This window comes from Dermochelys coriacea, chromosome 7 (assembly GCF_009764565.3).
Source record: "Dermochelys coriacea isolate rDerCor1 chromosome 7, rDerCor1.pri.v4, whole genome shotgun sequence".
NCBI lineage: Eukaryota > Metazoa > Chordata > Testudines > Dermochelyidae > Dermochelys > Dermochelys coriacea.
In genome coordinates this window covers 4,640,778-4,666,597 of record NC_050074.1, presented here as the reverse complement: position 1 = coordinate 4,666,597, position 25,820 = coordinate 4,640,778, and the positions used below count along the sequence as shown (strand labels likewise).

The window sequence follows — 25,820 nt, the reverse complement described above, 5'->3', positions numbered from 1 at the left end:
TATTAAAGCTAGATTCACATTGTACGCATTTAAGACATTACTGAAAGAAAAAAAAATCACCATCTGATTTGTTCCTAGCCCTTGTTTACATGAGGGCCTGGGTTATTACATGTCAAATTTTCTAGGTTCTGTACATGGTATGTCCTCTCTTTTTCTATTTTTTCTGTCTGACAATGCAAATTGTGTACCAGTGGTAATGAATTCATTGTTATGCATCCAGTGAGAAACACTTAAGAATTGGGCACTAAAAGGATGTTTATCAACTCTTGACTTGGTAATGAGTGACAAAAATAGAGAAGGATTGAAGGTTTAATAAGCACTGTATTATCAGGCAATTTATCGAAGTACTCAACTTCACCGGATATGTTAATTGGTGTATTGTGTAAAATGCAATGTTGAAATAGACTGGACGAGGACGGAGGAGGACTCAGAATCAAAAAGCAACTTTTGTTTTGATGGATGCTTCTACCAAATGCTGGCTTCCCTAGGTCTCTGTGTAAATATCACTAACCTGTTGGTAAGATTTGCTCTCTTCTTTCAGATAAATCTATGCAAAAACAAACTTTATGATCTGTAAGTAAAAATGCATTCACTTCCAAAGTAGAACAGTTAGTGTGTACTTTCCTTTTGTGCCTCAATTCTTCTTGGTTGTGTTAATTATCTGCCCTTTTCTTCGCACTGTGACTTTTAGGTCTGGGAATACTTTGAAGCAACAAACTTTTTTTTTCCAGCTACCTTTTCAGAGAAATACTTCATTCCACACTACCTGCTCTCCTCTGCTTCTCTCCTTCCTTATTCGTGATTGGCCACAGCCACTTTTCTATATTGTCTCTATAAAAGTGGTTGTGACACCAATTTCAAAGCATGCTGGGATTGTTAATTCAAACAACCCAACATCCGCCAGCTGCATGCATCAGGTTTTCTCTCATGAGCATAGTCCACTACAAGCTAACATAGTTTGTAAAAAAACAAATTATCTACATGTGATGCATTTCTCTATACAAATATGATTTTGACATTAAAAAGCTTCTATTTGAATATCCAAACATTTAAGAAATACTTGTAACTGCTGAGGAAATACCGGTCGCAGCACTGCTTGAGGCTATGTTTATGAAGAAATACCTGTAAAAGCCTTAGATACTGAAGGCTAAAATCCTTAGTATCTTGGAGCCTTAAATCAATAGAATTCTATTTCCCTTTATTCATGACGTTTTGATCATTATATTCTTGCAAACAATTCAAAATAAACCTTTAGAATCATGGTCACAACCTCTTTTGTGACTCATGGGCATGCTGAATGGTTAATCCAGTAGATCTCCAATTTTAAATCTCCTTTTTTTCTTTTATTCTGTGTGTATCCCAAAATACTCTACGCTATTTTCCTTTTAAGCTAATGTAAAGTTTTCCTCTGACCTATGACCTATAACCTCTTTACCTCTGACCTAAGCCTCTTGCATGCCCAAATCCTCTTTTATAGGGAAAAAGAGAGAAATGTATGAGCATCCTGTCTTCTGCTTGGCCTCTCAAGTGATGGATTTAACCATTCGTGAGTACCTACCACCCTCCTCTCCATGCTGTCTTCACTCTTTCTGTTTTCATTACTTCAAGAAAATCCAGATCCAAACCAACTCACTTTCCTTGCTTCAAGTCTTTTAGCATTGGCTTGTCTGTTGCTTCTGTCTGTGAAACCCAGTGTGAGAAGTCCAGTCACTTTTTATCAGCCTAAAACAGGTTAGACAATTAAGCCATTTGTTTGTGATAAACTCAGATTGTCCGTAAGTTTTTTCAGTTATTCTTTATGTCTGTGACCTGAATGCATTTTTACTTTGCTTCTGTGTAACCCCAATTTGTAAAGTGCTTTTGTCACTGGTACACAATCAAAAGGTAGCAGCTACACTGGGGAACAATGAGCTAGAGATCAGATAAAGGACATTTGGAAAAAGCCATCCCTTTTCCTGTGTATAAGATCTTGAAACAATCCTGTGTATAAGATCATATGAAGCTGTCCTTTCTCTGTACATCAGATCTTACATGTCTTCTGTCTGTTATCTCTCAAGCAGAAATGCTTTACTTGTTCTCTTTCTAGATTTTATTTATTCTTTTACACCAAACTCTGGGTGGAACATATGAACTTGTTGCTTGGTGAGCTCTTGTATGTTCTCAGAGCTTAATTCACTAAGTTTACTAAATTTCTATTTGTGCAGCATTTTCTTTCACTTCTGTGAAAGGAGTCTTTTTTGGTGATACCATACTTCGTGGTGGTGGGAGTCACTGGGCAACTTATTTTCTTTTCAAATGTCATATATCACACATAACTGGGGGGCATTTTGGTCCACTTGCTCATTAATCCTGCATATCTGTTCTTGTTTCTCTCTTTTCTCTCCTTGTTGCTCTCTCTCTTTCATATAGAGAATCAAAAGGATGCAGGTGAACAATTGTATATGTATTATAAATTGCTAGGACTGTTCAGTTATAATTATCTTTGTTTTCTTTTCATAGCTCCTTAAGATATGTACTCCTATAAACTGAAGATGGAGTTGCAATAATACTTAAGGAGTTAATTTGTGCTGTCTTAACATACATACTATCTTTTACTTCTCTCAAGATATAGTGTAGAGCAGAAGTATTTTATAGTGAAGGTACAACCTAATATGGAGGTTTATTTATAGTGAAGAGAAAGTTTCTTGTTTCCAAAGGAACTAAAACAAATTTTTGGCAGAAAAATGTTTGGATGATTTGGCCTTTAATGTAAATCACCTAATAAGCACATTTATAACTAAACTAATCTTCATTTTTGTTTTTCATATCTTCTGTTTTATGCCCTATTGGGGGGAAATGGTTTCTTTGTTAATGTGTAACTAACACTACAGTTAGACCAAAATTGTGTTTGTCTTTTTTGTTCGTAACATGTTAGTAACATGTAATGAAACAAGAATGCAGGTCAGATAAATACTGTTAAAATGGACTTCTTCTCAGTAGTGATTCTGGAGTTGCAACATGCCAATGTGTTCATTACTGTTACACACCAGGATCCTTAGTTTGAAAGTTCTTGAGATTTGAACTGTTAGGATTTTTTCCTAAGTCATTATTTATGTGTTGTGGAAAAGGATACACTTGATTTCAAAACCTGTTTCCAGAAAGAAATTGGTTTAAAAAAGAAATACAGCATCTTGGGCCAAGTTCTGCTCTGGGCTCCGTGGGTGCCTCTTTCACTAAAAGCATTATGAGTGGCCCCTCTGTAACTTTGGCCCAGTATCTTTTTTTGTTTTTTGTTATATTTGTGGTATTGGTAACAGGCCCTAGTAGCAACAACAACAAAAATGAATTTTTCAGAAATGGATTTTCTCTTAAGTCCACAAGAAACAGCAAAAAAAAGTAGTATATGATAATTTCAGGTGCACCCATTACAAATAATTACATTGGATTTAATTGAGCATAGATCCCAGTGTATCAGTAAAATAAGGACAATGGCCATCATCTTTTTAGGACCAGACACAGACTTATGACATGGTTAATATCAGGGAAATTAGGTGGGGCATTTCAGAGGGCCCCATTTACCTAAAACACACAGGTTTATCTTGTTTGAACCCAGCAAAGGACACACAGAGCTAAATCCTATTTCCCTTACGGAACTCTGACCTATTTTGACTAAATTGGGGCCAAATGTGAATGCTACTGCTCTAAATGTTGTTTCTTTCTCTCAAGCAAGAATAAAATTGAGATACTGAAAATAGCTGTATAAACCAACCCCCCACCCTGCCCCAAACATCACCCCCATGCATTCCCTGCCTCCTTCCCAAAGTGCACCTAGCCTCTCCTCTTCCCTTTAGAAATAATGTGTGGTTTTAAATAGAACACTAAAGAGAATAATTTGCTAAAACAATTCAGGATTAACAATCTGTGTTAATTATTAATAAGACAGAAAGTACTAACACTCAGATTAAGGAGTGCAAATCCCTGGAAGGGTTTCCCTCTGGCTATTTACAGAAATTGAGAATTTATTGTTCCTTTAGAAAAGAATTGCTGATACTAGTATCCCAGAAGTACAGGAACCGTGAAATGCAGGGCAGTCATCAAAAAAGTGCTGGGGATTTAAAGGGACCGATTCTCATTTACACCAACACCATGTGACACTGCTAGAGTGATGTAAAAGTGGCTTTATTGCAAATGCAAATCCAGGCCAGGGTTTTTAGATTGTTTTACTTGGCAATTAATAGTTTTCAATAACTTACTTCTCCAGTTTTTTTGGACACACTACTCATATAATTCTGTATGGGTTTGGTCTTTGGTACTTGGTTCTTCTGAGGAGGACGGTGGAGGTGAGTAAAGGAGGGGAGCAGGTGGCAGCAGCAAATGGCAACAAGTGTGTTTGATGCAGACGCAGCAGAAGAATGAGACATGGGCATGAAAGATGCAGTTAAAGGTCAGCCGCAACTTCATGAATGTAACAGCACAGCCTGGTCCAATGCACTATAAATGCTTCACCATAAAAGGGGAATAGGCTACTGTTAACCTCATCTCATCCCCTCTATCCTCCTCTTGTCCAAGGAAGCAAGGTTCCAACGAATGGGTTCTTTACTGTGTCCACAGTATGCAAACCCACTCCCCCCCTGCCCAGACCAACCCCTGTCCAAGGGTGACACGTATTGTTACTGGTCCCTGCAAACCAGACTCCTGTGCAGGCTCACCTCCATAGCAGTAGCCTGGGTAAATCAGCATAAAACCATTCCTGCCACTTTTGGTGATCAGCTGAAGCTCCAAGCACATGGGGCTGGGAGAGGATTGGCACCAGTCCAAATGGGAGCAACTTTTTTATGCCCCACCATGTGGGGCAGAGGGGGAGCCAGTGGTGACCCCAGCAGAGCACCCAAACTGCCCAGTCCGGGCATCATGGTGGAGGGGAAGAGGCTCCCCAGGGCAGCCAAGAAGAGAAATGAGCAACGTAGAAAGACAAGTATCAGGGGTTAGCCGTGTTAATCTGTATCCACAAAAACAACAAGGAGTCTGGTGGCACCTTAAAGACTAACAGATTTATTTGGTTTCAGAGTAGCAGCCGTGTTAGTCTGTATTCGCAAAAAGAAAAGGAGTACTTGTGGCACCTTAGAGACTAACAAATTTATTAGAGCATAAGCTTTCGTGAGCTACAGCTCACTTCATCGGATGCAAAGATTTATTTGGGCAATCTGTTAGTTTTTAAGGTGCCACCAGACTCCTTGTTGTTTTTATAGAAAGACAGGCAGCCCTGCTCTTCCTTCCCCCAATCCAACAAGATCCCCAAGGGGGAGGAGCATCACTCCCTGCCAGTCCCATCAAGCCCCCATTCCCATGACCAGAGCAGGTGTTTCTTTTGCTTTCTGCTGTTGGGCAGGACTGGAATAGCATTTGCGCTGACTCTAGGAGTCTATGTTCCAAAAAGCTGGGAGGACTTTCTGGTGTCATGGCTCCTATTTATCTGCACATGGGATTACTGTTCAGAGCTGTTTCATAGCTGAGTCAATACAAATTTCTTCAGTTCCCAGTGAGCTTGATCCAAAGTTAATAGAAAGGTTGCCCATCCACTTTAATAGGCATTGGCTCTCGCCCCAAGATGGGAGACAACGTAAATGGGTGACTCTTATCTGCAGCCTCTGATTAGCCTTTGACAGGGTTCTTGACAGCAGCGTTGTATCCTCGAACTAACAGGTTGGTTCCTGGAGGCCTCCTATCTCCAAGCCACAAACCAACACCAATTTATAATCCAACTCCTAAGATTTTTCTTTTTACTTAAAATACTCCCAGTCTCCATGCAGCAGAAGAAACCCCATCCCCTCCGCCAGCGTTTTCCTGTTATTGAATCTGTTCTTTATTCTTTAAGACGCTCACTGGTCACTTAGGGGAATTCCATTAAAGACTTCCCCTAATGTTTAATGTCAGTGGATTGTTCCCTGTACAGAGGGCAGTTGTGGCTAGCGATGAGGGGGTCAATGGTTCCAAGCCCCACCAAATGAATCCCATCTCCTTTTCTTCTTCAAAACAACCGTGTGACTGATGCTGTGCCTCTCCCCTTCTCTCCAGCAGCACAAAGCTGGCTGAAAGTTTTCCATACAGCTGCTTTTCGATGGAAAACTGGATTTTCAACTACACACTTTTTTTTTTTTTGGTGACAAGTGTCCGCTTTCCACAGCGTTTTCTTTTCCATGCGCACACAGCCCCCAGAACTGAACCGTTTTCACATTTTGGTCAAAGCCAAAGTACTTCAAATCAGGTATTCTGCTATGGTGACCCATGGGATCTGAGGTTCAATGTCCTCATGTCCCCATTCTCCTTGTGGGCAGGGCTCCCCAGCCAGTCTATGTCTCCCAGGATGCATCTCCTCACCCACCAATAGGGGAGACCGTGGAACATTGTGTGAAATGTAGTCTGAACAAGGGGCCTGGCCTATAGAAGAGAATGGGGAGCATGATGCACCCAGACTTATAACTCCCACAATGCACTCTGGTGGCATTTCAGAACCCAACTCTTTCCGTTTTTGTTCGAAATACTTAATTTTTTAATATTTTTCCTCTAAAAAGTCAAAATTTTCAGAGGAGAAGGATAACAAAATTTCTAACCAGCTCTTCAGCAGACAATGGGTGGGTGGAGGGGACAAGCATTTGGAAACATCTAGCTCCTACAATGCAGAGCCCTAGGATGTGGTCGTGGGGGGAAGGTTGGTGGCCTCTAGCCCCTGAGACACCTCCAGACTCTCAGGAGCAGCAGGGGCCCAGAACTGAGGCAGAGGGAGGGATGAGGAGGGCCAGCCTGTGATTTCAGAGAGGCATTGGCCAGGGGCTAGTGCCCTGCTGAGGAGTTGAAAGTGCAAGGACCCACAAGAAGGGAGAGGGTAGGGAGTGGATGGGGCTTGTCTGCTCACTTTCTAGAGCAGTGAGGGTAGGAATTACAGCCCAGGAGCTACAGGGGCTAGGGCAGGATGCATTTATCAGTTGGGCCGGGGAGAGCCCCAAATCATTAGTCACTGATATTATTTGGATGTTCAGAATTGATTTTGTATGTGGAGGGTGGGCTCAGCAATATATTTGTAGGGAAGTGGGGAGGAGATGTAATTGGCAGACTCTACACTTCTTTGGGGCACCATCCAGCACCGATGAGGCTAAGAGTGAGGCCTAAGCACCACTTAAGTGCCACCTGAATCCTCAAAATAGGGCTTGGGGCACTGGGGCCTAGTGCTGACCCTAAACCCTGGGCTGCATATCCCCCTTCCTGAGCTTGCTCGTTGTATTCCCGCCGTGTCACCAGAGATAACTGTATTCTGTGTGTTGGCAGGCGGATAGGCATGATCTCATAGTCTGTATGAATCGTGTTGGGCAGGAGGGCTAGACCACCCTGAGCTGAATGGCATGGGGCCATCACAAGGGAGCCTGGCAGACCCCAAGCATTATTGGTCTCCACTAATGTGAGTCCCGGAATGTCTCGCAGTTCAGCGCTCACAGAGTCAAATGTGTAAGGCATTCATTTGAGAGAAATCTGACCGCTGAGAAGCACAGAAGAAGCCATTTTGCCAAACCCATTTTTTATAATTACAGTAGGGGGATACCGTGCAATGATTTTTAACAAATATTAGCATCTTTAAATGAATTCCCTTCAGCCATTCTCACTCCCCTTCTGTAGTCGCTAAGCAGTGCAGTTTTACCGGTATGGCTGTTCATGAGTCTCATACTCAGAGGTTGCATGCGTAACCCACATGCCTCCTGGGTCCCACAGAGTGGCACCGAGACCACTTAAAGAGAGAGATTAATGAGTCTGCTGTACAGCCTTAGCTCGAGCCATGTGACTTTTAGCTCATACAGTAGCGACTCACGCAGTTAGCTCCAGAGGTCCCAGGTTCAATCCCGCCCGACGACGACAGGGGTCTGTCAGTGTTATACATGCACAAATCCATCACCCTGCTTTGAAGAGTTTACCATCTCTAGTGAATAGCATCCAAGAAATATTACAGAAAATATGTACCCAAAATAATGGTGCCTTTTTTTTAATGTGTGTGTTACACTAGTTGCTGTATACAGCATACTGGGAGCACACCCTGCAACCTTTACTCACCTAAGTAATTCATGTTCTTACAAGTAGTCCAATTGCCAGACTAGGCCCTGGTGCTGTTCTATAAGTTTCTTATTTGTCCAACTAATAGCTGGGAGGCAACAATTTGCCAGATAGTTAGTGAGTAACACCTAGCTTCTGCCTTTCTGTTAATAACTCAGATTTGTAAGTCAGTTGGACACACATTAATGAACAATATAAAATACTTCTCATGTTAACGCAAATTAATATTGGAATGGAATAAAAAAACCCAATGGGGAAGAAAAGGTGTTGGGGGAAATCAAAGTGGAACTTAATCTGACACACTGCAAAAAAATTGCAATTGTACTGTTGAATTTAGTGAACATTGTAATGTTAAAGCATCCAGAGCTGTTCTTCTAGCAAATTTCTGGTGCTAAATATTAACCCAAAAACTTAAAGGAATCAAGTAAGGTTGTACATGTATAACTATCTGGGAGTCACATCCAGCAAAGCACTTAAGCTCATGTGTAACTTTAAGTACCTAAGTAGTGGCACTGAAAGTCATGGGACAACTTGTGTGCTTTAAGTTTAGCATGTGCTTACGTGCTTTTTTTGGATCAGAGCCAAAAAAAAATTTTCATTTCCTTACATTACAATCATAGGGCCAGCAAAGATGGAAGTAACACAAAAAGTCTCAGTCTAGAATAGAAATAGTGATGAGATTTCTTCCTGCTGATCCAAAAGGTAGGAGAAACCACTACAGTTAAGCCATTCCCGGCTGCTGTGATGAGATTCTGGCCCTCCGGATGCAGGTTTACTCAGATTTCAAGCAAAAGCCCAGGATTTAGCTCTTGAAAAGTAAAATAAAATAAAATTAAAGCATCGAACACTTGGTAAGTCAGTGAGTTGTTTGGCCTCATCAAAATGAACCTGCCTTCATCCATGACACTCTCCATCACATGTTACAATTGGGCATGGTCGTTTCTCCCCAAGAGAAGACTGCAGTAGTGGTATGCTGGGTAGGATTGAAGTGTATTTGGTGGAATGAGAAATCTCTCACACACCCACTGCGACAATTTGCTGACAACCACGCAACAAAAGTCTCTTTTAAGTTGTCTCATGTATATTTTAATAGTCACTTGCTAGGGCCTGCAGCATTAGCTATCTTTTCATACACTGGTTTCAGAGTAGCAGCCGTGTTAGTCTGTATTCGCAAAAAGAAAAGGAGTACTTGTGGCACCTTAGAGACTAACAAATTTATTAGAGCATAAGCTTTCGTGAGCTACAGCTCACTTCATCGGAAGCATTTGGTGGAAAAAACTCTAACAAATTTATTAGAGCATAAGCTTTCGTGAGCTACAGCTCACTTCATCGGATGCATTTGGTGGAAAAAACTCTGTTTTTTCCACCAACTGCATCCGATGAAGTGAGCTGTAGCTCACGAAAGCTTATGCTCTAATAAATTTGTTAGTCTCTAAGGTGCCACAAGTACTCCTTTTCTTTTTTCATACACTGCCTTCTTTCTTTTCTCCTCTTCTGCTTTTGACACTTCCACAAAAATAGAAAACCATTGAGGTTGCACTAGCCAGGCCTGTTCAACAGCTGCAGGATCCAGATGCCAATAAAGCCTGAAATTATTTTTCATCTGGGTATTGTAGGCATCTAGGTCTGGAGCAATCCATAGATATTTCAGCTGCTGGCAGTGCAGTAGCTGGAAACATATCTAGGCTTATGCAGGGTCAGATTACTGCAGGACTTGAACTGCCTGCTTCTCCTGGATGCAGTTTTCCTCTGGCTTTGGTACTGTTCTGAAAAACTGTCTGTCTCTCTGACATGCCAGTCACATTATGGGAACCAAACAGATTAAATTGTATAGAGAGGTGTTACTATAACATAGCTAATGGATGTATCTGGAAGCCAAGGTATAGTTGCTATCTATTAGATTTACTCCCCATCCTGGGATTCTTATGCAAACTTCCTTTTGTAACGTTTTGCTGAGAAATAGTCTCTTTAAATATGTGAGCTGAACTTAAGGGCCATCAGTATGTAGCTGAGTTGACTTCCTGTTGAAATGTTGAATCAGAATGAAAATCTGTAGTATCATTGACTAGAGGCATATAATTTTCACTAAGTGGGGGGTGTAAGGAACATTTTTGAGAAAGAGGTCCTTCTGGTAGATGACAAATGAGGACCAAGTTGTTTCTGAAGTTGATTGAATAGATTTGTTTCAACTGTTAGCAGAAAAAACTAATATTTTTAAGATGAGGATCTACATTAAATAATTTAACATCTTAAAGGTGTGCAGGGCATGTGTGTCTCAAACTTTTACTCTTTAATGGATGGTTTATCAGGATAGATTTTTCTATACCCTGTTAATGTCTATAACACTATCAGAATTAAAAACAACCACAAATCCACTTTGTGTAAACCAGCAGCCAAACTAATTTACCCCCTCCCTCCCCCCTTGGAAAATGCAAGCAAAATGGAAAGAACTTTTGGCAACAGAATGTCCAGATAAATATGCCAGATTCCTTACAAACAAAATAATTAAAATAGTCACAATACAGTACTTGGGCTATTAAAAAGGTGTTATTAAATACAATGGTAACTATAGCACCAATATATTCATCATATATGATTTCTCTATGTGTATGCAGAAGGAAAGGCTATTTTCATAGAATTTTTGGTAAGCTGATATCGTAAACTATATGACAGATGGGTCAAGTCCTGATTGCAGTATTCTAACATTTGGAATAGCAAGTAACATATTTGATAGAGCTGGCAAGTTTTATATATGATTCAACCCAGAATATAAAAGCCACTAGAATTCCAAGTTGAAAATAATTAAATGAGCTGGAAACAATCAAAAGCACACATTTTTAAAAGTGACAGATTTTTTTCCATGTTTAAATTGCATGAAGAATGCAAGAATGTGTTATAGCTCCCTTTCACCAACAATGGTGTTTAACTCTAAAATCTGTAATTGGTCTTTGCAAAGCAATTAATTCCTATGTTCATTGTTTCGATATTAAACCTCACAATAGGCATTGGGGCACCTTCAATAGGGAACCTATCTTACCATTACAGGGTGCAAAAATCAGGCAATATTATTTCTCACACACACCTATAAGTTTTAATTATCATACTAAACTCCTCCTTTTTGCGCTTGGCTACATGAAATACAATTAGCATTCCACTGAATTTTAAGCATCTTGATTGCAAAGCACTGTAATGTCATAGAATCTGATGACTTCTAAAATGTTTGTCGTCAAATGGTGTTATAATTGTGTAATACTTCAAGTAACGATGAGGAGCTTATTTCATTTGTGTTTTATCATTTCTGCTTGCTTTTCTTTCAAAGTTTACATCTTTTAGTCACTGTTTATGATGTCATATGTCTCTTTACTTTTGGTGTGTCGCTCTCCATCACTGACAAACAGCTCGTCCAGCTAAGCCTAAGCCACCGGCTGGGCCATCACGATCCACTCAAACTCAGCCTAACATAATAAATCAGATGCTCAAAGGCATACCTAGACAAACACCAAGTACTGTAACCATTTTTCCTTTCTTTTATTCAACTGTCTTCTAGTTTAGTGTTTTTTCATTGTTTTAGCTTAGTTTAATATTAGAAAGCTAGTTCTACAGTAAGGATTTTTTAAACTATCTAGCACAATAATGTAGGCTTTTAGAGACATAGAAATAGTAGTATTTATTTCAGAATGTCCACATTTTTTGTCTAGCAATGTCTGACATATGCAACATTTTCAAATATCAACGTCAGCACAAAATAACATTGTTGTTGCATAACATTTTGCATGATAATGATGAATATGTATGAGCTTTAAACGATGTTGTATCAAATGTTTGATAAGTATATGGTATACGTTTCATTTAACTGTCAGTGCTCCAGCTATCTCAACAGAATATTCTGATGTATAGTAACTTACCCAGGGAAATATTTAAAATAAGGGGAAAAAAAAGATTGACATCTGTTGGCTGCCAAAGTTGATAAAGCAAAATATTTTCTTTAAAGACAGCATCTCTGAGCAGTTGTTCTTATTAACACTTTTGTCATTTAGTTGTGTTTGAGAGCAGATCCCTGCCACGAATGAAAGAACAAACCATACCGGGTTTATACTGCTCACGTTGCAATCAATGTCAAAGCTCCCATTGACTTCAGTGCTGTGGGAAAAACACCCATGTATTTTGGAAGGTTTTCGTGAGCTGTTATTGCACAAAAGAAAAACACTGTCTCTGCTGAGACGTTTGCATGGATAAAAGAAAGAATGAGAAGTTAATAATTAACTCTCCATTCAGTATTTGCCTTCAGAAAATATTTTAAGGGAAACCTGGGGAAAATTTTTCAAACTGGGGCAGGGGATAGGGTGACCAGACAGCAAATGTGAAAAATCGGGACGGGTTGGGGGCTAATAGGTGCCTATATAAGACAAAGCCCCAAATACCGGGACTGTCCCTATAAAATCGGGACATCTGGTCAGCCTAGAAGGGGATGACCCTAAAGTCCATATTTAGTGCCTAATCCATCAGAACATCTGCACAAAAACTGCTTCACAGTATTGGGGCCTTTGGGTGCTACATAAATAGAAATGATCTGATTTTTAAAGGAACCAAACATCTATTGCTCCCGTTGATTTCAGATTTAGATGCTCATCGCTTTTTTAAACTCAAGGCACTGACATAGATGCCTAACTATGGATTTAGTTCCTTAATTTTAGGCCTCTGATATTGAAAATTTTGGCCATTGTTTTTAATGAGAAACCATTTAACTATAAGGATGTGTTCAAAAATAGTTTCAGGTGAAATCCTGGCCATGTTACAGTCAACATCAAAATTCCAATAGGCTTCAGAGGGGCCAAAACAGCATCCATAATTCTTGCAGGCCCTGCTTCAGCAAAGCACTTACGTTTGTGCTTAACTTTAAGTTCGTGTTTGAGTCAATCAGATACGACTAGAATTTTCAGCGGTATCTGAAGGAGTTAGTCACCCAGCTCCAGTTGAATTTCAACTGATTCCCTCCGGCTCCTCTGAAAATCCCAATCTAGTACCTTGCTAAATAGGGATGGACCTAAACATGTGTATATTAAGTGCTTTGCTGAATTGGGGATTAGTTAAACTGAATGACACCACTTTAATTCTGTAAAGCCTAGTCTACACCTAAAAGTTAGGTCAACAAAACTACAGTTGTTTCAGGCTCCTATGCACTATAGCTCTACCAGCCTAACCCCCAAGGTAGAAGCAGCTTGGCTGATGGAAGAATACTTCCATCACCCTACATATTGTTGCTCAGGGAGATGGAGTTCCTACAGTGATGGAAAACCCCTTCTGTCCCTGTTGGAAACATCCACAGTATGGCACTACAGCAGTATAGCTACGGTGCCATGGCTCTGCCCCTGTAGCCCCGCTAGTGTTGATGTGGCTTCAGGTACCCACAGAGGGGTTTTAATGCAGTTTAACTAATCCACTTTAAATTCACATGTTTAGTGAATTCAGATTAATTTTCCTGAGTGTTCCCATGTAGACGAGCACTAAGTCAGTTTTTCACAGCTGTGAGCCACCAGTTTTTGTTCTTAGGGACCCATCTCATGGACTATGTCTACACTACAGGCCTTACAGTAGCCTCTCTATGCTGATGGGAGAGAGCTCTCCCATTGACATAATTAATCGCAGCGAGCAGCAGTAGCCATGTCGGCAGGAGAGCACTGTCTACACCAGTGCTTTTGTCTGTGAAACTTATATCAGTCAGAGGGGTGTGTTTTCACACCCCTGACTGACAAAAGTTTTACCGACAAAAGTGCTAGTGTAGAAAGAGCCACTGTTGCATTTGGCCAGCTCCTTGGAATCTTTGATATCTGGAAAAAGAAAAGGAGTACCCGTGGCACCTTAGAGACTAACAAATTTATTAGAGCATAAGCTTTCGTGAGCTACAGCACAAAAGCTTATGCTCTAATAAATTTGTTAGTCTCTAAGGTGCCACGGGTACTCCTTTTCTTTTTGCGAATACAGACTAACACGGCTGCTACTCTGAAACCTTTGATATCTGGATTATTAATGAGTGGTGAGGTTTATATATTTATTTATTCAGATTTCTAATGAAATATTCTGAAAGGTGTTTGTCTACTATACATAACATTTAATATATTGATGCATAAGCATTCGTATAAGATGCACATAAGCATGAGGTTGACTTCATTTTAGAAGGTTTGGAGAACACCGCACGATAATATGAAATAGCTCTGTGTTTTCTCCACCTTGCTTCAGTATTTGAATTGTGTGATTTATTTAAGGGATTTTATGCTTTAAAATTGAACATGTTTTCCCATAAAACTGTACCTATAAACACATGGTCTGATTTACCACAGAGTCCTTCCAACTTTACTCAAGCATAACTCCCCTGTGTTCAGTGTAGTTATATCCAGGAGTCACCAGTGGTGAATTGGACCTGCAATTTTTATTCTATATGTTGGACCCATGTATAAAGTTTCTACAAGTTTGACATTTCTTTTTATGGAGTCCAGCATTCCCCATTATATATATATATATATATATATATATATAAGTAATATCTCTTAAATGGGTAAAATCTTTCAGAACAGTAGAATCTTTTTAAGCGCACCCACTGTATAGCATAGAAATTAATTTATCACTGTTATATTCAACAGCTTATTTTTTAAAAGCCTCATTTAAATGAAACTCTAAAAAGTATGTGTACATCAAATATATAATAGTACAGTCTACCCAGAAAGATACATATTGTCATCTGCTAATCGATAGATGCTGTCTCTATGGAATTTGCTATTCTCATTTGAATTAATAAAGTGTCACCAACTCAAAATGGAAAGTAAAACAATTCATACAGTATTTTGAAATTCAGAGCTGGAGCACTGTTTTCATAGTACAAATAACAAATGTGGCTTTACGGTTTGCTCAGTACTAATTATAGAGCATTTAACACTTGCATGAAAAGATTTGTAGAGTTATTAACTATTATGGGACTTTTTCCACTTAATCTTTTGGCCATACATGTAGCCTCTCATATTTCACTCCATTTTAACTCAAGTTCTTGTACTACAGAAAATGTAGGCCGGTTAGTCACTCCTGCCAAAAAGCTAGAAGATACAATACGTCTGGCAGAACTGGTAATTGAAGTTCTACAGCAGAATGAAGAACACCATGCAGAGGTGAGCAGCAGGGCTCTAGCATGTCTTTGGACAGGATCTTGTTGGTTTTGGATAGCTTTATCCATTTCACTGTGGTGAATGTTGAACCGCACCATGTGGTTTCATATCACTGTTAAAGCCACCTGGTCTTCTTAAATAACAGTGACAAAATATAATTACAGAAAAAATAAACTTGGGGAAGTCAGGTATTAGAGGAGGGGAGGAGTTAAGCAAAATTGGCCAAATTCTGCTCTCGTCTACATGTGTGCATCCTTTCACACAGGTGTCAGTGAGTGCTGAATCTGGCCAACCCACATGGCTACTCTGAAACCTGTCAATTTAAACTCTGTCCACTTTCAAGAAGGGTCATGGGTTTCCAAAAAGTCATGTTTATACTTCAAGCATAATGAAATGAATCAGTTTCAGCCTCATCCAAACAGCATTCACTGGTCACCATTCAGCATTGTAGCAAAGAAAAAGCACCACAAATGTTCAAGCTATTTTTGGTCTGTTTGTTTCTCTATAAAATTTTTTTAACAATTTTGTTTTTGTTTTTTACTTGTGTCATTTGAATATGATGATCTTTTACTCACTGTGGCTTTTCAGTCAGCTACTCCTTTCTCGGCCTGTTTGGAGTATCCTGGTTATGGGTTGCTGTGGCTGAAATGAATTGTCTCTGTTACTGAATGTATAGGTTATCCAATACTTAGCAAAATGAAAAATAGCTTTATTCTTCAAAGCCGTCTAGCAGAAAGATTCTTGTTTTAATGAGACTTTTAAACAGGGAATCCATATCTCACTAAGTCCAAAATATATGAGCACCTCAGTAGCATAAGTCTTGATCTTGAACATGTGAGTAATTGCATTGAGGTGTATAACTTCATTGATGAGATGTCATGAGATTTCCATCGCGGTGGAATTACTCACATGAGTAAAGTCACACGTCTGTAAGTATATACAGGATCAGGCCCTTAGTTCTCTGCAAATCCAGTACTCTTTGATAATTGTTGTAAAGCTGATCACTTTAAAACTCAGATTTAACAATTATTTGTTTATAACTTTAGTATTGTTACAATCATTCACTATTTTCTCTTCTCCTTCACATTTATATATATATATATATATATATATTGCATTAAATAAATTTGATAAATAATGTCACAGTCACCAAAAAAAATCATTCTGATGTATATTAAATTTACAGTACAATCTAATTTATTTCTACAACACAACCATCCACGAGTCCCAACTAATGCCTGATTGCATATTTAAATTTCCTCCCTGTTTTTCTACTGTTCATTCAATCTTGGATGATCCTGGCAGGGAAAAGAGGTATGTGACTAAACTGAATGAAATGAGTCACCTCCTGTCATATTTCGTGCATGCCCTCTCGGTGCCATGTTTCCTAATGGGATTTTACCTGGGTTATCCTTGCTTTGTAACTTTGATCCAAGGAATGTAACAGCAACTTCAGAGTAACTGCTTGTGGAATTGGTAGCCCTCCACAGAGGGGTAAACGTGGGACAGTATCCAGTCCAAGCATGTAACAATGAGTATATTTTACAAGCACTGCAGTTACATCCCAACACAACCCTACCTGCCTGGAATCTTTCCTCAGCCTGTTGTTACCTATGTTGTTCTGCATTTACCTAATCTATACTACACCACTGCAATTATGAAATAAGTAATAAACAGGGTGATAATAGTCTTCCTTTAATTTTGTCTGTGTGTGTACTGTACTAGATATACAGTATTTATATATAGAGAGAGAATATACTGTGGTGAAGAGTGAAATAATCTTTATTTTCGTTTATTTGGGAGGCTAGCTATATGAGCTGGAAAGAGCAGAATGCCACAGAGCTACATGTGAATTGGGATAGACTAGCTACAGAAAATAATACTTTATTCCACTCATCACCGTCATATATTCTATGTACACACTATAAGGAAATAACTCTTTTTATTTTTTAATGCTCATTATTTATATAATGGCAACATGTTGTGAGGCAAGTGGCTACGATGCTGGGCCCGTATTCTGTCTGCTACATTGAGAAGATGAAAATATATGTCATGGTTTCAGAACACAAGGGTTTCATCAGAGACCGCGTGTTTGTGGCAATAGGAGAAGAACATGTATACTCTGCTCCTACTTTGGATGATGATCTGAAAGGGTGACATTCATCCCTGTCCAGAGGGCCAACACAAAGTCTTATTTTGAGGAGTCTAAGGGTCTGTCTACACTGCAATTAGACACCCATGTCTGGCCCATGCCAGCTGACTTGGGCTCACACAACCTGGGCTAAGGGACTGTTTAATTGTAGTGTAAATGGTCAGGCTCAACCTGCAGCCCAAGCTCTGGGACCCTCCCATCTCTCAGGGTCCTAAATCCTTGGCTCCAGCCTGAGCCCAAACGTCTACACCACAATTAAACCGCCCCTTAGCCCAAGCCCAGATCAGCTGACACCGGACCAGACATGAGTGTCTAATTGCTGCATAGACATTCTCTAAGTGGGACTTAAGTGGTGCACAGGAATTGTGCTGACCTCCGTCTGTAGGATGAATTTCACCCCAATGAAGAAAACAATAGGTTAAATGTGGTTTTATCATGTCACTTTTATGGTACGTACAACTATATCCACATTATTTCCTTTGTTATTGTGCATTATCGTGTTGAGATTTCATGAGATTTTGCAAAATAACTGCATTTTACTCAAAGGAGATACTTGTAGGGATATTTATATGTAAGCTCAATTATCAGGAGTGTTACACACTGTGACATTTTAGAAATGTCTTCTCAGTATCTTATATATGTTTGAATAAAATCCTCGCGGTTAAGTTCATCAGCTACTAGATTTCTTGTATACGTTTTCTGCTTATATCAACATAACTAAATCTACCTTAAGAGTTTTGTTAGTCTCTAAGGTGCCACAAGTACTCCTCGGGTTTTTTTTTGCTGATACAGACTAACACGGCTACCACTCTGAAACTTGTGGGCTTAATTACTCCAAATGAGTTTTCATAGGCATTTTTTTTCTGTTCACCTGGAGTTAGTAAAGACCATCCACGACTTGATAGAGATGACTCTAGTTGGATATCCCTCAAGAAAACAAAGTTGTCACTTACTGGAGAAATGCCAGGATCAGTAGCATTTGCACACTGAAATTAGCCCATTTTGTTCTAGTATGTGAATGCATGTAAACATGCCACCAATACATATTACAAACTCATAAAACAAATCTGATAGCCCCCAAATGACCACTACCCTATGGGAAAATGTTGAAAAATATTAACATGGAGAAATTATGGTTTATTAAGTTGTTTTTGTTAGTCACAATAAGAAATAAAATTGCCTAGACAAAAGTGCAGAAGAAACTTCCGTTATACAGTATGTACACGACTATAATACATGAGAGCTTAGACTAATGTCATTTCTCTCATCAGGTGTCTCCAAAGTTGATTCTCCTCCACATGGAAGAATGGTTGTAAATGTCATAAGACCTAAGCCTTCATGTATTTTTAATCTTGCCCTCTCTCTCTCTATGTATATGTATGTATATGTATATATGTATTTCAACTCTTTGAAGATATGCATATATACATGTGTACCTGTGTGTAAGATATACAATATGAGGTGTGTTTGTTTAGAAAGCAAACTGATTTTTCCTTAAATCATATTGAAACAAAGCAGGTAAGTAGATGGTTGCTAAAATTGAAAGAGATTTTTGAGTGATGAAATGTTACTTCTCTCATTTCAAGAAATTAGCCAAGCTGTGAAGGGGGTGGGGGAATCCCAGACATGAATTGGATAATTATGAAGGTAGAATTTGATAATTCCAGCAAAAATAAAAGTATGACTATGTTTTTCAGAAGTGATCACATACTTTTTTTGTTAATTTCTTTTTAAAAAGTTCTTTCTCATGAAAGCAGGTTTTCTTGCAGGATTCTTAAATAAATATCTTGGGATTTGTTGGAGAAAATATTCTTCTCCCCCCAAAATAGTGATTTTGTTCATCTTCATGGACAGAGTTACTGACAGGATTCTTAGCACTCAGAGCCATTTGCTAATAACTTGGCAAGGGGACAGCATTTTATATTCTTAAGGTCTAGCCAGAAAAAGTCTAGCGTCGCAAGTATCAACTCTTCCAGACTAGTTTTAAAAAAAAAATTGTTTTAAAGGGACACTGTCAACCACCGTAGCTTTTCTGTTTTTTACCTTTGGAGAAAATTTGAGCAGATGTTGAAAGCAGAATTGATTCCTGCCCCTTTTGCTTCAGATGATCTCGCTGCTCGAGAATATTGTGTAAAAATATCTAACCCACCATCACATCAAAGTAGCATTTTCACATCTCTCTCTCTCTCTCTCCCTTTTAGACATGAACCCCAGAGAGATCCACTAACAGCACTGGTTCACACTCAGTTGTGCTGAGCGGCCTCGCATTGTTCATGGCAGTCGTAGAATAACTACTCAGCAAACACAGTAGCAAAAGTCCGAGACTGTCTTTGCATCTGACCCTGGGCTTACTGAACATCCAGGGGGCAGATTTTTTTTCAGTGATGGCACGCCTGCTTCCCTCTGAGTGCAGGAACTGGTGCTATGATGCACCAGTAGAAGGGCTAAGGGGACACCTTCCTGTCCCTCATTCCCCAGTGCTGGCACACAAGGCAGGCCACACTTATACAATTAGTATTGTACCGAAGATTATTTCTTTGTATACACTCCATCTACAGATCATTTTAACTCTACACGCAGCCCTCTCACACAGTGGGCCTGATTCTTTACTCTTTCCCACTGGTTTTATGCTGCTGTGACTCTGTTGAGGTCAGTGGAGTTAGAGTGGCATAAAATTGGAATAGTGAAATGGACACTCAGTCCCATGGCTTTGTAGCTTGTGTATCTGGAAGCTGAGTACAAGGGAGACCAAATGGGAAATTGTTCAAGTGATTCTGCCATTGGCAGGAATGTTGTTATGAGGTACAGGTACCTGTATATGGCAAAATACCCTCCTTAGTCTAATGGATGATGAACGTTGGGCTCTGCAATATTCTAAAACAAGCTAAATAATAAGGATTAATGAACAAATGCTGCTGTCATTGATGTCAGTGGCAGAACTTCAATGCATGCAAGATCAAGCCCTAAGAAAGATAGAAGTCCATTCTGCCCATTCACGTCTGCCAGAAACTTCCTTCCTTCCAGGCGGCAAAAATACATATTCCTGGCTGACAGATTCTCTTTTAACTGACACATTTATTCTCAATCTTCTTTGTTCCATCTTTCTAGTCTGGTGCCTATATATTAGGTTCCTTCTCATGGAAAGTAGGGGATGATATTTCTTAGGTAGACACTTTAAATCTTTGAGTAGTTTCCTATCACCTAAAAATTACTGCACACAGTTCTATTGACAGCACCGCTCATACTGCATGTTCCCAGCCAGAAGTGATTACTAAACACGCATGCATGCGTTTGAAACACATTCACATCTGAGCCATGTACGATGTGAATGTCACTTCAGAGAACCTGTACAGTGAATTTTAAGGACCCATGTGCATGAAAATGAGTTACTTCACTGATATTTTTTGGTTTTCAAGTTTATATGTGTTTCCTACGGCAGTAAAGTCCTGGCTTGATTTTGACGTTTTAATACTGGTATCCTGACATGTCGATAACATTGTTCTGAAATTGGTTACAAACATTTTCATAATAAGTGGCATTGTAAATAATGCTAGTAAGTTTAAAGAGCTTTATACCTAACCATGTAAAATGAAAGGTGCTGTAGTAATTTTTGCTGGTGATGCTTGAAATATTTCTAGATAAGAGATTTTAGGAAAGACTATGAAAGTGCAGGCTTCTAGCATTTCAAGATGAACAGTAATAGCGAATCCAAATATATTTAAAAACCATTGAAAAATGTAGCAGAAAACCCACAAACACAGTGAAGAAACTCCCAGATTTCTATACCTTAGAATAAGAACTAGTTAACTCCTCCCATAAATAGCATGATTCAAGAAAAATGTTAGTGAGTTATTGTAAATTGAACAGACATACCTTCTCTGTCATGTTACAACTGATTAGTCTTACAGTGCAGTTCTGAATATATGCTCTCTGAGACATTTCTGTATCAAAATGGGAGGTGCATAATTTATGTGATTTGCACTGTATATGCCATGGCTAACATTTGAAAGCACTGTTCTCTTTACAATAAGGCTGGTTTTCCCTGGGATGCACATTTGTTTTTAAGATAAATGGTCTCATCTCACTGACTGTGCTTTAATAGGACTAATACATTTCTCTATTATTGTTTTTTTTCTACCAAATTTTAAGGCCTTTGCATGGTGGTCAGACTTAATGGTTGAACATGCAGAAACCTTCCTGTCATTGTTTGCGGTGGATATGGATGCTGCATTAGAGGTGCAACCTCCAGACACGTGGGACAGCTTTCCACTATTTCAGCTCCTAAATGATTTCCTCCGTGCTGACTGTATGTATTGTATTTTGACCATGTATTTTTGATAGGGCAAGTCTGCCAGGTTATTGATGCTATTTTTGGCCTTTCCATACTTTACAGCAAACCAGTATGGGGTGGGACTTTAAAACAAATGTATCAGTTAAATTTTGTGATTGCCCTAGGGGGAAATTGTTGCTTATATCATTTATTTATTTTTCTTTAATATAAAAACAAAATCTTCTTTTCCTGCCTTTCATTTGCTCAGGAATTTGTTTTAAGTAAAGATAAATTCCTGTTCAAAGTCAGGGAGTGGAACTTCTGTAATGTCCTATTCATTCAGGTTCCATGGTGGTCAGTGTATTATCAATGGTTAGTAAATTACTGTTATTTTCATTAAGCATTTCTACCTGCACCATATTTTACAAAATATGGAGTCCCCCTGCCCCAAAGTTTAATAAAAGGAAAGGAAAGACATCTGGGTTTTATATTAAGTAAAATAAATGGTTAAGTAAAATAAGATATAAGGTTGAGTTATACGCAAGAGAAATGCAAAGAAGCAAGGTTAGTAATGTTCAAGGATTGAACTGTTTTCTTTCCTGTCATGTTACATGCTGGTAGGACAGGTGAGATTTCCGGAAGCGCCCCTTATCAGCCTAACTCTGCTCCCGTTGAAGCCAATGATCTTAATTCCTGGTAACAGCAATGGGAGCAGAATTAGGCCAATTCTGAGTGCTCTTGGAAATCCCACGCAGTGCCATCCAGTCCTATCCGACCCATGTTTGTAAATTAGGCCCCAATCTTGCAAAAAGAGCCTATTGCAGGATCAGGGCTTTAATTAGCTTCTTAAGACATGCCTAATGAGTATTGAGGTCCTTCTTAAGAGAAAAACAATTTCCTGAATAAGAGTAGTGATTCTCTAATGAAGCACTGATTTCCCAGCCTGCACAGGCAGTGTTGTTTACCACACTCTCGTTTCATTTGTACTCTTTTTATAACAGCAAATAATTGTTTTGTTATCTCTAAGTTTGATACTAATGGAGAAGAGCTATTCTTTGATTTTTCCAGTTAAGAGCTCAATCGTGTTGTGTTTATCACGGATCTTGGTGGTTCAGACTCCCAGTGCAAACTCCAGTTATGAAATTTCTTCATATTAGCCAGCATATTCATTGTGTAATAAAATGCCACTACTTGTGGGTTGTTGCAGAGGATTTAGTAACAATAGTTTCTTACTATACTTTTATTTATCTGTTCTAGATAATTTGTGCAATGGAAAATTCCACAAACACCTTCAAGACCTGTTTGCTCCACTTGTTGTTAGATATGTCGATCTGATGGAGTCCTCAATTGCACAATCAATTCACAGGGGCTTTGAGCGGGAATCATGGGAGCCAGTAAAGTAAGGAAATCTCCTTTGATACAATCGGAGTTTGGGTGCAAATGGATGGAGATTCGTACAGAGATGAAGTAGTAAACACTAGATTGGACATTCAGCAAATGCCTTATATTTTCTAGTACAATACTAAAAATATAAGGCCTAATTTGTTAAGGGTTTTAAAGGTTTATGAAAGAAACAATATATTATTTTTTTTAGTGTAATGCCGACTTAAGTTGAACACTTTAGCTGTGCAAATGGAAATATGAGAAACATGAAATCCTCTCATTTTGCTTGGCTTTTTAGATCTTACTAGCCAATCTAAAAAGCCTTTTCCAATGCTGCTCTTAAATGCAAATAGCTTCTTTTCAGAACAAAAACCTTGCTTTATTGTGTTTGGTCCAGTCCTATACGTTAGGTGGGTCACTATTGCAATTTTTATTCCAAAAACTCACTTTTTTCCACACACCCTGTGAAGGGATAATGCAGAAATGTGCTTCGTCAGTTCAGCACCACTGCTGATCGCTGGATTGATATTTTTAAATGCAATCTGTGAAGGGCACCAGCACAAGATACTGCTTTAAAGCTATGTGCTTTCAGAAATAAACATCTTTAAACCGGGTTGCAAGGAGGTCCTGGAGGTACCTGCCCTAAAGGGAAAGTTGGCGTGCTATAAAACTACTGTAGAGCAGAAATTAGTGCCAAAAGTATGAGGGAAGATTTGAGCAAAACTATTTACTGATCTCATAGAAGTGATAGTTTAAAACTAAGAAATAAAGGTACTGAGAGACCAATCTCTTAGCCTAAGATCTGTGCAATTTTGAGAATATAAAGTCCTTTAAAACAATGGCAATTTTATAGTATAATTATTACATCTTAAGTTTCTAAGCACTGCAGAATACTGTCATGCTTGATCCAAGAAGGCATGGTTACGTACTATGAAGGACATGTATCCTTTAAAAAAAATTAAAAGAGTAAGCTGAAAGATATCCAGTATAGGATATTGTTCTTCTCTGAAAAGTTACTATGTAAAACGGTATGTGTCGTTCAGTGTTTTCCATGCCAAACAGAGATTCCATACCAGTTAAAAGAGATTTTGTGCTGACAGTCGGCCCTCCAAACTCAACCTGGAAATGATTATCCAGGATGGTTCTTTCTTTCTAGTACATCACCACCAGCAGTAAAGATTTTGTATGCCAAATAAGGCCCTAATTTACACCTGTGCAATCCCTCTTTTCAGTCATTTATCCCTTTTACAGAGGGATAAATGACTGCAACTCAGTATTCCATTATGTTGATACATGAGAAGGAATAGAATCCAGCCCACTTTCCCTTTGCTCTCATGTCTTTGCAGTGTTAACAGGATTAAAAACACTAAAAATTCATTTTTGTCTCTAAAATAAGCAGATGTAACTCTGAAAATACACAGGAAATTGATCTTTGAGTGGCAAAATGCCATTTTTACATAATCATTTCTTCAGATAGAACTGCATTTCAAAGTTAGCATTAGCTTTAATTTTACAGCATGACTTTAGTAATAGTTATGTTACAAAATTGGTGCAATCATTTCATGTAACCATACTACTTAACCATGCATTTGACAAATAATTAACTCCTGTTATTTTATTTCTTTTAAATCAAAAACTTGAATATGTTTAAAAATAATGAATATTCTTGGTTTTAACTAAGCTTAGACTCCGATACAGGGTCTATAGATTTATATATAGATTTATATAAATGTATGGTTTTGTAACAACGTTTCGGGTTTTGAAATGTTTTCTCAATTTTTTGGATATGTGGAACATAATCACTTTCAGAATTTTTCTGGTATGTTAATGCTATAATTTTAATGTATCCTTCAAGTTATGAAAACTTCTTTTCTTAGTCTGATATTGCACTTTGAGCAGCCTTTATTAGGGAATGCTGTGTACCTTACATTAACAAACTAAATAGTATCTGTCTCATAGAGTGACTGGGATGTTTTAAAGTGCTTTGATACGGAGTATGTATTCTGTTCATGGAAAGCTTATGTTCCTTTAGTGAAAACATGCATTTTAATAATTTTTTTCACTAGCAGATATTTCATTCTTAATTTACCAGAGAGAGAGAGTTGTTAAAGATAACTCATTGGGATTTGACATAAGGCCAGTGAACATATCTATACAAAACATAGAGTACAATACGCACTGCATGAAGGAAAATAGGTAATCTCATTCCAATCTTACTGATGATGATTTGGGCATGGTTCAGAACTAGATGTTAAGGAATCTTCTTTCTGTCTCATGGGCAGGCAGCGTGCTATTCTTTACCAGACTGGATGATTTCCTAGAAGATCTGCTCTGGGAATTATTTTGGGGAAGTTCCCTGGCCTGTGTTCTAAGGAGGTCAAACTAGATAATCACAATGGTCCCTACTGGCCTTGGAGTCTATGAATCCACAATAAACCTGCTAGCAGACTCAGCATAACAGATGTATTTTACTTTCTCTCGCCAACTCCACCACATACCTCCTCTCTCAGCTACCCATTCACACTAACAGACAGTTGATTTCTTTGGGCTATTTTTCCTGTTTTGCCGCTCTGCCAAGGTGACAATTGGTAACCACCACTTCATATTTCCCAGATCAGTGCACGATATTGTTTACATACTGATATTTGCCTGTTTTTACATTCACAAGAAAGACTGAAAGAAATAGCATTCTAATACTGCAGCAGTGCAAAAGACACTAACTTGACCTTCTCCTGTTACACTATTGCGTAGTAATGTAGCAGCAACAATGGAAATTATACTGCTA

At 38.7% G+C, this 25,820-nt stretch overlaps 1 protein-coding gene across 35 annotated transcripts in view; it reads left to right on the top strand.

Annotated features, from left to right (window-relative positions):
- The window catches only part of CADPS (calcium dependent secretion activator), a 381,267-nt gene that overhangs the window by 283,595 nt on the left and 71,852 nt on the right, over positions 1 to 25,820 (top strand). For 6 of the 35 annotated variants that reach the window (XM_043518602.1, XM_043518607.1, XM_038410144.2 and 3 more), the window contains 6 exons: positions 1,478 to 1,546; positions 2,410 to 2,427; positions 15,127 to 15,233; positions 16,536 to 16,544; positions 21,532 to 21,688; positions 22,910 to 23,051. In XM_043518602.1, the coding sequence (XP_043374537.1) occupies positions 1,478 to 1,546; positions 2,410 to 2,427; positions 15,127 to 15,233; positions 16,536 to 16,544; positions 21,532 to 21,688; positions 22,910 to 23,051 (502 nt within the window). The remainder of the gene's footprint in view (positions 1 to 1,477; positions 1,547 to 2,409; positions 2,428 to 15,126; positions 15,234 to 16,535; positions 16,545 to 21,531; positions 21,689 to 22,909; positions 23,052 to 25,820) is intronic. The other 29 variants (XM_038410147.2, XM_043518609.1, XM_038410145.2 and 26 more) reach the window with 7 other exon arrangements.